At 40.9% G+C, this 16137-nt stretch overlaps 1 protein-coding gene across 1 annotated transcript in view; it reads left to right on the top strand.

Moving 5' to 3' along the window:
- LOC122768724 (retinoic acid receptor gamma-like) overlaps window positions 1-16137 on the top strand; it is a 46344-nt gene that overhangs the window by 20964 nt on the left and 9243 nt on the right. Inside the window, 1 exon segment of the mRNA XM_044024918.1 lies at window positions 2623-2985. Coding sequence (XP_043880853.1) covers window positions 2817-2985 — 169 coding nt within the window. The 5' untranslated portion in view covers window positions 2623-2816.

Below are 16137 nucleotides of genomic sequence, written 5' to 3'. Positions count from 1 at the left end.
CTGCATGTGTGTGTGGGAAAAAAATATCTGCTATGGACCTTTTTTGTTTGCGTGCAGAAAGTCACTTGGGGTCTGACTTCCTGTTTTTGTGCGGCACCTCCGGGATTCGTTTCTGTAACGAATCTGTGAATTGAGCGAGTTTGCTTTCTTAACAATGACACGGGAAAACATCAGGGAGTGGCCTCATATAATGTACGAGGGCATTTTTGATTATTTCATGGTGAAATAATAATAAGTAGACAACTCAGAGCACAAACAACACTTAAATCATAATTAGTTGTGTTTTTACCTGAGGCTGCCTCAGAAGGTTTACCGTCCTTTCATAATGCAGCCAACTCTCCAGCACCACATGGTCGTCTGTAGGTTTATTTTCAAAAAGTCAAACAAACAGGAGGAGGAAAAAGTTTGTACGGCATCTCCATTCCTGTCTTGTTTGTGGCCAATGATCAAAACAGTACCATTAGCAACCCATGACTGAACATGCAATAGAAGCCGTGTTGTCATTCAAAGCTTTTGTCAATCCTGCTGCGTAAAACTAAGGAGCTTCTGACCAAAACCCAAACAGATATAATGGTGGACGTCTACTTCCTGCCTAAAATAAGGTCTATAATACATAAATAAGACACAAATACCTGATGGTGAATGTTTCCACCTTTTTTCCACTTAACTAAATGGAACTGAATGAACTCTATAATTGTGCGTCACTGTCATGTAGATGTTTAGTGTGTAACATTGAGGAGGCTTTGTGTACGTGTATAATTGTTTTAACATGAAAATGTTCTGGTTTCTGACGTCTGAGATTAAGCATTTCCTTTATACTTTAGTCAAGGGCCTTGCTTTACGTCGTCTGCCATGTTGCGCCGTCGTGTTTGTGAAGCAGCCGAACAGATAAAGACCAGCCAAAGTGTGCAAATTGCACGTCCTTTGTGTTATGAGAATTCCACAGTCTGCTGTCTCACCACTAAATGTCAGTAATTCTCACACACCAGACACGCTTTAAGTATGACTAATAGACTACATTGCTGTTCACATAAGGAAGAAATAATGACCTGGCAACTGAGGCAGTAAAGAGTATTTAAATATATGTAAATAGAAATTGTATTCATAAGACAAAAGTTATTACTTGTGCACAAGGGAAAAGATAAAAAAAAGTTGAACCACACCAACAGTAGATTTATAGTCGTACTGAATAAATATTTCACAATTATCTTCTGACATTTGGGTTAGCTAATGAAAATTAAAAAACAAAGCTAATGAAAAAAGACATTTTCTCTGGAGCAGACTAATGTGGTTAGACCTTGTTATTTATTTAAGCTTTTGATAACAACCAGACAGGTCTGGATAGATCTGCCAGTATTTTCGGTATTTACTTAATTCAAAGGGGATGAATGGCTGAAGCTGCCTTCTAATGGAGGAATAGCCTAGGAAAACTGTTGACTAGTTTTCGCACTAAATGGGATCTGTTTCTGGAAAGACATGTGGCTGCCGAATACTTTCAAATGCACTCACACAGAAGGCACACTGTGGGTACTGTGAAAAAAGCTTTGAACAATATTTAAAAATTTTAAAACCACAAAAAAAAATCGTGCTGCAAACTTGCTAAATAAGTATTCAGTGTGTGTGTGTGTGTGTGTGTGTGTCAGGGCAGCCCTGCGACCTCCACATGTGGAACAGTTTACTTTAAATCAGGTACAGGATGATCCTCAGCAGCAGCAGCAGCAGCACTGTAATTGAGCAGCTTCTGTAACAGTTCCCAGCAGCCTTCACACTGTACCTGCCTTTGTTTGTGTACCTGCAGTTCTCTGTGCAGCAAGATACCACACTTATCTGCAAAAAAACAACAACACAAAACTCACTGTACGAAATTCCCCATGTGTTTCTGTTGATCCGCCGTAAATTCACGAGTCTGTCTGTCCACTCCGGGGGTTTGATTCCCATGCCGGAGCCCAGGCCCAAAACAACAAGACATTCTTTGGCTGAGCTGTGCGCACCACAGCGCCACCACAGATAGTTAGGCTCCTCCCACTTATGAAATCATTGACGGGGATGAGAGTCATAGAGAAAGAAGAGGGGAGAGCTGCCATCATGTAACTCAACGCCCACATGGCCACTGATCTAGAACGTGAGTCTGAGAGGCTGGAAAAAGGTGAATAAAAGTTGGCGTCGTTGCAAACAGGTTATGTGTGTGTTGTTGTAAAGGGTTAATTGTACCCATGTTGTGGCTGGCTGTTCTCTGGCAGACTGGCTAGAGTCAGGCTGGCAGCAGGAACAGAGAGGCCCTTTATAATACAGTTCTGCTGATTGAAATCATATGGCATTGCCTGAAATCATTGAACTACTTGGACGGAGGACAAAACGCAGGAGGAGAAGTGTTGCACCCCTTCTGCGTTTCTGTTTGTTCAACACTTTTTTTCCTCCCCATTCCCTTTGATTTTGTTTCTTGTCTGGACTTTGCTTTGCAGATAATTCAGTTTTTCTTTCTTTTCTTTTTTCAGTTTTCTTTTTTTGAATGAATTGTTGTGATTGGTTTGGCTTCAGTGGAGTTGTTAAGTCATTGAGTTTTACCCAGACTTTGTTTCCAGTCTCTAATCCCTCCTCTCTCTCTTCCCTCCTCTTCTACAGTGTCTGGACCTGGTCAGGTTTTGGTCACTTGGCTCCTGGTCTCTCTCCGGCTCTTCCTCCCTCTCTCACCAGCAGCCCTCTGGTGGAGAAGCCGGCAGCTGAGAGGCTGAAGAGGGTAGAGGAAGAGGAAGAGTGAGTAAAACAGCAAGACAATCAGAGAGAAGTCACCTCATCCATCACAGCACCTTTTTACCATGGCAGCCAACAGGGAGCATCAAGTGCGTCACATGACCACCTTTCCCCGCGCCATGTTCCCGTTCACCTTTAACTCCATGAGGAGCCACTCCCACTTTGACCTACTGGCCAGTAACCACCTTTTAGGCCGTTTTGGGGCTGACCTGCCCAAAGAGATGGCTGCACTGTGTGAGTAACCGAATACACGTATGATCCCTTCACACAAACAGCTACACAGACGTGAAAATGATTGTGTTGCCTAAAAAGAGGAGCGTTTATAATGCGATTTCTCCATTTGGTGCGAGGAAGGCGTTTCTTTCACACCCAACACACACCAACTCCTGACTGACAGAACGGCATTATATTCAGACTCAACAATGAGTTTAGTTCAGATTCCAGTCCAAAAAAATGTGGCGAAAATGTTTTGTATCATCATGAGGGTTGGAACCAGTCCAAGGTTCAGTCAGGAGGCAAAAAATCCTAATCCCATGTCCTGCCCAGCTCTGTTTTATGTAAAGCTGTGGAGAGTTCACAATTTTAGAAAAAGGCTTCAGGGCACGTTTGAGAGAAGAGAAGAAAAGAGAAGAGAAGAGACACTAACATTGCCCTGTTTCATGATTTACATGGATCATTACATTCAAACAGATAGACAGAAACAGTCGTTTTCCCAATAATGAAAATCTCTCTTAACTTTTCACTTGAACTTGAATAACATGAGACAGAGCAAGACCAAGTTCCCCCTTCTGAGTCACAGGGGGCGCTACTGCCCTTCAGTAGGAGGATTAGGAGTTGATGAGAGGGTGAAATGTTTACACAAAGGCAGAGAACATTGTGTCTTTTGAAAGTTGATTTGAGGACTGAAGGACACTTTCTCCTCTGCTATTATAAGCCTATATATCATCATACAATATTTCAGCTTTTAAAAATACAATATACTGTACATGGCCTTCATGTGTAAAGTTGTGTAAACGTTGAATTTGATCCTAATTATTATTTTATACTTTGATATTTGTTCACACTGTATTCAGTCAGTATTTGCACTGAGCACAGAAGGAGAACCAATTAAAATAAACTTGTTTTTCCAGTTGTAATGATCAGTTTTGGAATAAATAAACCAGCAAGTATATACACTGCAGGCATAGCATGTACTGTATATACTGAACACTAATATCCTAAGGTGCAGTTTTCCACCATTGGTACATAGAGTATTTTAAATGCATGTCCCAAACTAACTGCAGCATCTGTTTCAATCACATACTGACCTGTGCTGAGACTGAGGCTCGTGGGTGAAGTCTGTCCACATCACTTTCAGAAGTACCTGCTGCACACTCAGACATGTTCACAGCTGTTATCCACTGATCTCACGCTGCCTCTGGGGCTCTTACATTTACATACAGACAGACAAACAGAGGCAGATATGAGAGGCCGCTTGAGGTTGGGAGAAAAAAAAAAAAAGGGTGGTCACTCATGACTGATGGTAAAACACAATAAGCTGTGAGCTATTTATACTCACTTTCATCCAGGTAACACATTTGCTTATGTGTTGACATTTCAATTTTATTTGGTTTAACAGCTGACAGCAGATTGTGAGGAAGATTTGGAATCAGTGCAGTCGTAAAACAGTTGAGAATACAAATAAACATTAAAAAAACAATCTATTCATTATCCATCTGCTTACAATAGGCTACATGCAGGCTAAATCTTTACGTCACTAACACTTACTGTGTGTGAGATGCTTTTAAGAAGACCTTTAAGTATCAGGTCCTATATGGTCTAGCGGTTAGGACTCCTGGTTTACCCCCAGGCAGGCGTGGGTTCGATTCCCCCAGTATAGAAACTGTTCTGTTGTGGTTGAAAGTTGACAGTTTGAAACCTGGGACGGATACACAACCCACACACACACACACACACACACACACATACACACACAGGTGCTGTCTGTAGTGGCTCAGTGGTTAAGACCGGTACCCTGTGTGCGAAAGACATCATGGTCGCAATGGTTGCAAAAAGCGACTGCTAAATGACATATTGTAATGTAATGTAATCTATATGTCTGGTTTGTGTGTTATGGGTGTAATGCCAAATGAGGAATTCTAATGATACCAACTCTTCATGTTTCCATACCGTATATTTCCACACTGTGTGACTTTGGACAGTAGCTGAATCAGATGTAAGACGATATCATCAGTGTCTTCACTGCAACACAACATATCAATATAAATGTAAGATTTACATCACAGTACAGTGAGAACATGGTGATATGATCAGGGAGACAATATCATGGTTAATACAAACTGAATTCTAGAGCTGCAACTAACGATTATTTTCATTATCGATTAATTAACTGTCGATTATTTTATCGATTAATCGAGTAATCGTTTGGTCCATAAAATGTCAGAAAACTTTCAAAAAATGTTGATCATTGTCTGTCAAACAATGCTCTACAGAATTCTGATGCCATATCAGCTTTGTAACAACAATGTTGTAATAAGGAGATAATATTTGAGTGATAACATGTTATTACCAAAGTATTATGTGGGTAATATCAGTGTGATATCTCCACATGTTTTTCTATTGCTATTACCAAACTATCACTTGTATAGGAAATAACTGTTTTACCTCCCTGTTACAAATGATCATCATCATGTTCTTATACTGTCATGTAATATCAGTTACTTGTGTAAATGTAACCTAACATGTACTTACAGCGTTTTACTTCTTGTCTGGTTGTTGTCTGCACTCATGTATGCGTCGGCTGGATTTACAAAAACATGATTTTATAAACTCCCTCAGATAAACTGACAGCCCTTATGTAAACGGATAGTTAGCCGTGGCTGCCTGCCAGCGGCGGGTTCCGCTGCTGATTATTGTTAATGAAGGAGGAACCATGCAATTAATGAGGCCATTCGTCACCAACAAGGAAAGCTAAAATAAATTACTTATCTCTCATTAGAGCAAAGTGAACAAAATTATACACCATTTAAAGTAGAACTTTAAATGGGCTTTGCTAATTAATTCAAACCAGGTCCTAATCAGTGTGAGCGGAAGACTGGACTTTGTTCCCTAATGAGATGAAACTCAAAGCTTCCCTGGACTTGAAATTAGAGGATATCGACATCAAAAGCTCCCTGCTGTGTATTCAGTCATACAGTAATTTCTCTCTTATTTTCCTAATAGCAGTGGGAATTTGTAGGAACACACAACAAACCCCTTTTCAGCTGAAGCTCCTTTTCTGCTCAGTGCGTCAGAGAGAGAGAGAGAGAATAAAAACAACGGTGTAAATACACAATACGATCTTTGTATTTTCTGCGGAATAAGTAAATGTGTCTATAACGTTCTTAGAAAACTGATTTATGCCTTCCCCTCACTTCCAGAGCCACGTTTATTTTTAAAGTCTGAATGTGGAGCTGGAGCACAAAAGTGAATTTTTCCACAATGAACACACTGTCCTTTCGTAATTTCTGTACTTGTCACATCTTGTTCTTAGTAATGTGTGTGTGTGCGCGCGTGTGTGCGCGTGTGTGGTGTGATATTAGTAACTTGAACCTAAAGGCACAGACTGAGGCTTGTGTGTTTTTCTTTGTGTCTGTCATCACATGCACTCTGTTTAAGCACATACACATACTACGAACACACACACACACACACACACACACACATTTTGACTGCCACTCCGTAGGCTGCACATTCCAACACCCATGAATATCACAAACCCGCAGTCTTGTGCTCCCTGCCTCACATTTGTGACTATATTTGTGCGCTTGCTGATGACCGCAGTGAGACTTTGTGCAAATATCTGCGGCCGCGCTGGAGGAGCTGCCGGTTGAGACACAGACAGAGGAAAGAAAGAGAGGCCATTGTTCGCACTCTGTGTTTGTGTCAGACATGAAGACGGGATGAATAGCTGAAGAACCTGATTGTGAATAGTTGTAATGTGACACGCTCCTCTTACAAGTTGTGTGTGTGTGTGAGAGAGAGAAGAGGGAAAGGACATGGCCGTCCGGGGAGTCCCGTGTTTTAAGTTTCAAAGGCAGAGAGAGCTGCAATTTGCCTAACTAAAAGAGTGGGAGTGAGCCTATGTTTTTGTTCAAAGTGAAGGAGAAAGAGACATTTTTTTTTCTTCTTCTTCTTCTCTCACATTCCCTCCTGCATTTGTGTGTCTCCTTCCTCAAAGCAGCAACAGGGGGCAGGGTGCTGCGAGGCGGGGAGGGTAATTGTCTCAAGGTGTGGAAAGAGCTCAGTGGGCTGATATTGTGCAGCTCTGCTCCCTGCAGTGTGTCATTGTAGTGTGTGAGTGTGTGGGTTACCGGATGGTGAAAGACAGGTACAGACTCTACTCACTGAGGAGGAAGAGGAGTTTTCTAAAAGAGCACTTTCATCATGTATTTATTTATTTTTATACATCACATCAAGGCTGCATGATTATCCTCCTAATAATGACAACAAATGGCTAAATGGATTCAGGGTGTTGAGAGAGATTTAAGTAAACAAAAGAAGGAAAAACAAAACAAAAAGAGAATTATTATGCAGCATGGAGTGCACAAAGCCACAGGCAGGACAAGTTTGGAAGTAGGTGTGTGTGTGTGTGTGTGTGTGTGTGTGTGTGTGTGTGTGTGGGGTGGGGGGGAGTGTTAGAGCCCCAGTGGGGGTTTCTTCCAGAGTTCATCCCTCTTGAACGAGGGAAGGAAAGGGAGGAGGTGAGGCTGTCTCGTATACAAACTATCCAGACTCCGGTGCAGTGTGTGGCTCGCCTGCAGTGGAGTCACACTTCAATGTGACTGCAGGAGGGAACACAACTGAATCCATTCTAAACTGGATCAGATAGCAGAAACAGCCCTAGACCATGTGGGAAAAAAGCAAACTTCATGTGAAAAAGTCAGGGGTAGATTTGTTGTTTTAGCAAAGCCATAGTGACCACATAGAATTATTTATGTAAAAATAGGGGAAATATATGCACGCAGTATTGAAATAACAGATTTTTGTGCCCCAAAAAAAAAAAACTGCTTCTACAGGTTAAAGTGTCAAGTAATTAGTGTGACCTCCTCTTACACTTGAGAGTGTAGCAGGACCCGGATTCTCTTAAACCTGGTGTTGAACCTTAATTAATGTCACATCATGGTAACATCTGTGTTTGTACTATTTCATGTCGAAAACGTCTGCTCGGTTACAGCAGACATGTTTAACATTATATATAATAATTTGTTAAAGCAACTTTCAATCACATCATTTAATCAAAAAGAAAAAAGTCATTGTCATGTGTCATTTTTGAATGTACTTTTAAAGTATATCCTGATTTTGTACTGGTGAAATTTTCAACATCTTCTCCTTAGCCTTATCTAAATGAAATCAATTGTATGTGTATAGCCTAAATTCACTAATCACACCTGTCCTTCAGTGAGCTGCACAGTCTGTAGATGACAAGACGCCCCAATAACTCAAAAATATAACCGTATAACAGGAGGAACGAATGAAAGAAATACTTGGAGGAAGAACAAATAAACATTTATTATTTAATAGACACCTTGTTTACAGAGTAAGGCAACAAAGGGCTCATTGTATAAAACCGTGACTAAAATGATGATGATGTACTGTGTTACAGTAGTAGTAGTTATATGGTTTTATATGTATAATAACTGTAGTAGCACTAAGTATGGAAACAGGGCTGAACAATTAATGATTTTCAAAACAACTGCAAATCGCCAATGATTCTATTTTTGCTGCTGCAAATGTTTTGATTAATTACTGATTAACTTTAACAAAACTTTCATCTTCAAGTTTTCGTCTCCTTGTTTTAGCACGTAGTCATTCATAAGCTGGACTTCAAAAGATACACAACTGGAGTCATTCTTCCTAAATAGTTCAGCCCTTGTTGTTAGTAACAGCAGTAGCAGTTGCAGGGCCATGGCAGTAGGGGGCGACCCCTCAAAACACAGCAAGTTAAATAATCCTGTTTCCCTAATGGGTTCCAGTGCTTTGAAGTGTGATATGACAAATAGCATCACACCATTCTTTTTCAGGAAGGTTACAAGAAATGATTACAGCACAAGACGACAAGTTTCCTGGGTTTTTTCTGTTTGTGTTTCCTTGCTTAGTTTTTCACATACTTTATGTAAATATAGAATAGGTTACAGGATAATGCACCGGCTTATTCCCCGTGTGTGTGTGTATTTGTTACCTCTTTAGGACCTTTTCTGGGATAAACACTGAACTTGTTAGGACCAGTAGTCGTCGTGGAGACCAAAACCTGGTCCTCATTAAAGGAAAACATCATTTCTGAAGAACTGGTAAAGTTTAGCGCTAAGATTTGTATTGTGGTTAGGATTAGGGCATTCACTGGTTATGGGTATGGTCAGGTTGTTAAAATGAATAGAAGTCAATGTGAGTCCTCAAAGGGATTGTGTGTGTGTGTGTGTCATTGTTATTGAAACTGGAGAAAATTAGCAAATGACAGCTTCACTGAACTGCTGCTCTCTCCATGCCTTTCTTTCATGCCCCCAGCAGGCTCTGCATAGTGGGAGTGATTTCCCTTCCTGTGAGAGAACAAAAAGAAAGTTAATGCTGGTAGAGAAAAAAAAAACAAGGAAAGAGTAGTGGGAAAAGTAGGGGAGGTGAGGAGTGTTTGTTTTTGTTTGCAGAATATGAAATATGAAGGAGGAGTTGGAAAAGTTGAAGGAGAGAAGAGGGAGGGAGAGAAAGTTTGTTGCATAGCCACTTGGAAAGCAAGCACACGCCCACCTCTGGGTGTAAGCCCCTCCCTCTTCTTCACCGTCGACCCCACCTCCTTTTTTCACTGCTGAGGGAGCATGCAGATAGTTGACAGTGTGTGTGGTGGACTGTGAGAGGCCCACGGAGCCGGCGAGAGGGGAACTCAGATCAGTTACAGCAGGGAGGCAGACAGGCAAGTGATCTGAGAGCAGTTTGAAGAAGCAAGGAAACAAGGCAAAGGAGGATTGTTCCATCTGTAGGACTTAGTTTGGAGGAGACAGGACAGGCAGTCAGTGGACATTGGCAGGCGTAAAGACAGACAGACAGACAGACAGACAGACAGGGAACACCTGGACTGAGTAAAGGGCATTGAGTTACTTTAAGTACCGGGAGTATTTGCAGCCCCTCAGCTCTGCTGCAGAACAATAGCACAGGACTGCAGCTGTGTGTGCTGTGATTTGAGAAGAGCATGTTTGACTGTATGGAGGCACTGGGGTTGGCCCCGCGGCCCCTCTTTGATGTGTCCGGACAAGGCTCCTGCATGCTCGCAAAGGCCACCCCTTACTTCTCCGGCCTGGACCCCTTCGCCTGGGCTGGGACGAGCAGCGTCCAGTGTGAGTACTCTGTCCTTTCCAGCAGCTCCGTGTGTGTGTGTGTGTGTGTGTGTGTGTGTGTGTGTGAGTGTGTGTGTGTGTGTGTGTGTTGTTATCACAGAGCTCTCTCCACAGGAAGAGTCAGATTCCTTTCGATTCTATGTCCCATTCTCACCCTGCAGCCTGTTTGTTTATGTGCTCAGTGTGCCTTTGTGAGAGTGAGTGAGTGAGTGAGCTGGGGAGTGCATATTTTTACATCACGGTGTTTGTTTTCTTTATGAATGACTTCACATGATTGACAGAATTTATTTTTCTTTAAACAATGTGAGACCTGACCTGGCGATGTGTCCAGAAAACAACAAACACCAACATCCAAACAGAGACAGCACTAACAGATTGATCGGGCCTGGAAAACTGGAGATCACGTGGGGTTGTGATTTGGGCAATACACACAGGAAGTGACAGGAAGTTAGAACATATTTTTTTAGAAAGCGATTAAAGAAGAAAAAAACAATGATCTGAATAGTGTTACTGCTTAGGCAATTTCATGCTTTATCGTACATTTGCCAGGGGGTGTAGTTAGAGGAAGTTACTCAAAGAATCCATTTCAGCATTTTTCTTTTTTGGAAGAAAGACTTCTGTTGAAAAGAGAAGTCAATTTGAATTTGTTAAAGCATGAATCACTAACATCTGAGTGAGTTATTCTGCTCCACAGACCTGAGTGGATGACACAGAAACAGCCACACAGACAAACATCATAGAGATAAAGGAGACAAATGTCATGGAGTCCACTTTCAGATTCTTTGGTTACACTTGGCTTTGTGGCTTGGAAAATCAAACATTGACTTTATCTGCCTACACAAGCTGACTCGCTGAAGTCACACCGCTGCAGTTTTTATTCCCAACAACAACATTGTCTCCTCTCACTCTGGTCCCCACTGAGCACCTTTACGTCTATTTATCTTAGTAATTATTTAGATACCAGAGCATCAAGTGCTGTCAGGTCCACAGTGCTCCCTAATGATGATGCATGAGCAGTCAGGATGACAAACACCACAGCAGGGCCTGTTACAACTCGCTAAGGAGCTTTGCCAGATGCCAGGCTGAAAGACAAATGTCCACAAATGGTCATCAATCAAGTGTTCTTTTTATAAAAAATCTGTTTCGTTCAGTTTAGTCCAGTTTTCCAGTCCAGTCCAGTCAAGTATTGCTGACATTTGCCTTCATGATAAATAAAAACATAAACTCTCGGACACCACAAACTTCCACAATGACACTCTTTCTTTCTTTTCTTTTTTTTCAAGAGTTTAGCTGAGCTAAAATGTGTAATTTTTGATATAAGCTAAAGGGGGTAGATTAAAAGACTGATCATGACACATCTGTATGTTCTGATGAGTCAGCAAATGATGCCGATTCACTAGTGTGGTGGTTGGTCAAACTCGGACCGATCTTAATGAAGAGGTCATCAATTTTATGGACGAGTCATTTGTCATGTGCAGCGTTTGAGAATCTTGAGAGTCTTCCTAGCATCCGTATTCAGTTATTTAAGGTGACAGAATAAAAGCGGTCCCCCAACATTTTTTTGTTTTTGTTGCTGTTATCTCATTCTTCTGTGTCCAGGCCTGAAGCTACACATGCAGTAGTAATTTGACTCCCAGTCACATTAAAGGGGTCTGATTTTGAATCGGACTGGTCTGGTTTTAGTCGGATCAGTAATTGTTCTTTTTTTCCCCCCATAAACCAGTCCTTACAGGAAAGTGAAATAAATAATGTTTGATTTTAGGGGATTTTTTTTTTTAATGCTTTCAGAGAACTTGTTAAATTCCTTGCAGCACTTTGGCCTCTTGTGTCTTTTTGACACACGTTTTCTGTCCTTCCTCTGTCTGTCTGTCTGTGTATGTGTGTGTGTGTGTGTGTGTGTGTGTTAAAAGGGGGTCGGGTGGTGTTGGTGGTGGTCATCTTTTCCTGTGTTTTTTTATGAGCGGCAGCTCAGCACCTCTGTGCCTTCCTTTGTTTCAACGTCAGGAGGCATTAAAGACAGCGAGGACATGCCAAAGTCTGTCCACTCTCTCTGTCACGCAGAGTTTCTCCTCTGTGTGACATTTGTTTTGGAGTTTTTTTCCTCCTCACCTGAAGATCCCCTCTTCCTACACTTCATCCATGCCTGTACTCTGGCAGGGCTTACAGTGTGTGTGTGTTTTCTCTCCCAGCAGTTATGTGTGTTTATTCTCTGCTCACACATGGCTCGGCTTACATGCTTTGTGTTGTGTAACCAGGAGCTTTTAATGATTCAATTACAATTACAAAAGGTCAATTAAGAGATTAGGCGTTGTGTGTTGGGGCATGGGCACTTGAAAAGAGGCGAGGGCTGAAGCAGGAGTGGAAGAATGAAGTTGGATTTGGAATTAAACCCCCTTGCAAGCCTTTGTGTCTCGGTGTTATCGGCCTTGAGGGGAAATGGTCTCTTCTTCATTCAGAGATAATCTGCCTTTTCTCTGGCAACTCTTGTCTTTAAATGGGCTCTTCAAAGCGAGCGTAACAATGGAGCAGCATATCATCACACAGGAGGAGAACAGATAATATGAAACAATGCAGAGAGGCCGTTTCTCTGGCTGCGACGTGTGCCTGTTTAATGAGATAAAGTAGTTTTAGATGAGGTCTGTGCGGTTGTTTCTTAGACCTAAAAGCCTGGAGATTCTAGGTCTGGACGTTCCCTGGAGTTGGTCATTCACATGTGAAATTAAAGAGATTATGAAAGTAATTACTTTGGTCAGGATAATAGGAAACTTTCCAATCATCCCATGTGTCAATATTTTCACAACAACACTTTTTAAGAAGCAAATAAAATATAAATTTAATCGTTCAAAAATATTGTATTTTATTGTTTGAGAAATACACTTGTTCTTTTGCGCTGCCTGATTTGTTGTTTTTTTGCAATTCTGACCATGGGCGGGGCCTTAGGAAGCTGCTTGCTGATTGGTTACTGAGTTTTGAGTGACCTGAAGTAGTCACAGGCTTGCAGTCGCTGTCCGTCTGGAACTTGTAATTGTAAGTATCTAACGTTTGTCAGATTAGAAACGTTAGATACTTTTTTACAATTGTTGTAAATATTGACTTATTTTTCATTTGTAAATAACTTTCAAAAATACACCACTTCATCTGCCTCCCTCTCTCTCTCTGTGTGTGCGTGAGTGTGTGTGACCTTTCCTTCAAAGGCAGATTCTTGTCGCTGTAGTAAAACTGCTTTGTCCATTCCTGTGTCCAATCCACCATCACAGTTTAACAACAAAGCCTCAAAAAAAGTCATTAGTTATAGGTAATATAAGAAAGAGTGATGTCATTTTAAATTTCATTTGTTGTTAATAAAAAAACTACCTTAAGATGCTCCTTCACCTGTATTAAATGCCACTGGCTCTCAGTTGAGTCTTAAACCTTTTAAATAAAGAGGATAACCAGCATGTGATGGATTGTTATTGACTTTATACTAATTGTAACGCAGTTGAGATCAAGTGAGTCTTAGTATCTCATTCAATCAAAAGACAACATAAAAAACTTGGAGTTTACAGATTTATGTGTGAATTATGTAAATGAGGTGAAATCAAAAATAAGACTCTGTATTAGCCTGATTATGATGAAATAGATTACCATCACTAAATGAAATGTGTTTTTAAAAATGTGACAACATGAACTGGTTGTTTCACTATGCCCATAAATTAGATTTGTACGTGTCCAAAAATCCAGGAGTGTTTATTTGTTAAGTATTAATTGTAATTTACTGTATGTTCTACTCTGGCTTTTCTCGTCTGTGTCACTAAAAAACAAATGGCGTCTTGTTGGGCGTCGATTGGGCTGGGCACATTTTCCATGCATGACACAAAAATCAAAAATCAATCAACAAAAACGTATGCATGAATACTTCAGATGTTTCTCATGTGAGTGTGTGCCAGAGTTGTGAGAGAGTGAGGATTCAGATGTGTACACAGACATTATTTATATTCCATTTTATTTATTTACCTTATTATTTTCCTGCTCATGGAGAAGGAAAGAAGACCTTTTAACAGGAAGTCGCCTCTGAACTGGACCGGTCGGTTTCCAGTTAATCCTGCAAGTGAGACAAGTTGCATCAAGTTGTTTCTGTGCAACCTGGATGAAAAAAAAAAAAACATTAAACTATGAGAACAGTCAGTACAGTTTCCTATAGACCAGTCATCGCCAGAGACATGAGAGAGACATGGGTTGGGAGCCACAGATGAGTCACCAACTCAATTTACAGAAAGCGTTCCCAGCATTTTTAAGATTTATGTTTATGTTTTCAACATCGACTGTCTGCCAGGAAAACACTACATGTTATAAATCATGTAAACTCTAATCAGATTATTTGTAGTCATCACATCGCAGTGTGTATGTTGACATGTTGACATTTACCTCCCACTTTAAAAGTCTATAGACTCACTTTGTGGGAATGTGCCGGCACATGACAAGTGCTGTTGACTTGATAAGTTTCACAATCCCTGATTCTGAATCATCGCTGTCTCATATTGTTTTGTCAAGAATCCCTGAATAGTCAGTCTGTCAAAATGAAAGCATTGAAACCGACCGTCTACCTCATCGTTATATGACAAGATTAAACATTTGTCTTTGTTGCCTGTGATGAGCTATCAAATTAGAGTCAGAACGCATGGACGCCGGAGCTGATTCTAACTGATTAAAAAAAAAAGAAGCAAAAATGGAAAGCCAGTTTATGGGGTGTTATAAAAAAGAAAAGGTGTATTGTATGTATGATGATGAATGGGAAGGACAAACCCCGTGATTTAACAACCTGTCCCATAAACGCTCCCTCCCCCACGCTCTGCAGACAAAGCTAAACTCCGTGACCATGGAGAGAGAGGAGAAAAAAAACAACAAATATAACGTAAATGTTTTTTTCCTCCTAAAGAAAAAAAACAACACAAAAATAAGTGACTTTCATCACAGATCAGTCTCTACCGAGTGACTAGTCAGACCTTGTTTGTGCTCATCTGAGCCCTGTGGACATGTGGACAGTGTTTCCAGTAGTTTAGAAGTTTTAGATGTTTGTCTTAGTAAGACTGTATAAATGTGAGTGTGTGTGTGTTTGTCTGCCTCCCTTTTTTAAGTGTTTGGTGCCACTCTTTTTATGGCGCTATCTCCTGGACAGTAACTTGGTTTTCACAGCCTTTTCTTTTAAAGGCGCTGCCAATGACAGGAAGGACTCCTCCTCCCTCCAGCGCAGGAAGGCAGGAGAGGACAGAGGAGGGAAGAGGGTTATTAGTGAGGGTTGAGTTGGGGGGGAGGACGGACACTGGTATTGAACTTAAAACAGCTGATGAAAGGGATTGTCACTCAGATCTCCCCCATCTCCTCCCTGCTGTCATGGTAATTATTCACTCAGCATATTTGACTTTGAAAGTCTCCCCCCACTCTTTATCTGTGCATGAATTACAGCTAAATACACAAGCTTTAATTTGATGTATTTCTTTTTTATTTAACCCTTGTTTGCACAGATGATCTTGTTGAAACATTGTCAAAAGAGACCTTGTTAAGCACGACTCATCCATGGTGTAGCCTGGAATATTTGCTTTTAGCCACATAAAAAAATGACTCACCCAATAAAATAAGTCTATGACATGTTAAGTATGTGTTTTTTAGAACTGCTAATCACAGCCTTTTTCTACTGAAACCAGAGTTGTGTAAACTGCTCACTCCCCACACCAAAGCCCATAGAGAAAACCAGTGGTTTTTCATCCCTGCACACAGGATTATTTTGATTCACTGCTGCCCTCATGAGTAAGTTTAAACATGTTATTTTGTGACTTCAGTGTTTGAAATGCTTTGTTCAGATTTACTGAAGTCACACAACCTCAACAAACAAGACAGCTCCTTCGTCCCATGAGCTTAAAACACTGATTTTCTTAATGGGCTTTGGTGTGGGAGTATGAGCGGATTACAAACTCAAGTTTCCATCTGAAAAAGGCCAGTCGATGGTGACAAACACATTCTTAAGACAATTTTATTAGCCGATCCT

The sequence above is a fragment of the Solea senegalensis genome, linkage group LG4 (genome assembly GCF_019176455.1).
Source record: "Solea senegalensis isolate Sse05_10M linkage group LG4, IFAPA_SoseM_1, whole genome shotgun sequence".
In the NCBI taxonomy this organism is placed as follows: domain Eukaryota; kingdom Metazoa; phylum Chordata; class Actinopteri; order Pleuronectiformes; family Soleidae; genus Solea; species Solea senegalensis.
This window is presented reverse-complemented; position numbering and strand designations above follow the sequence as displayed.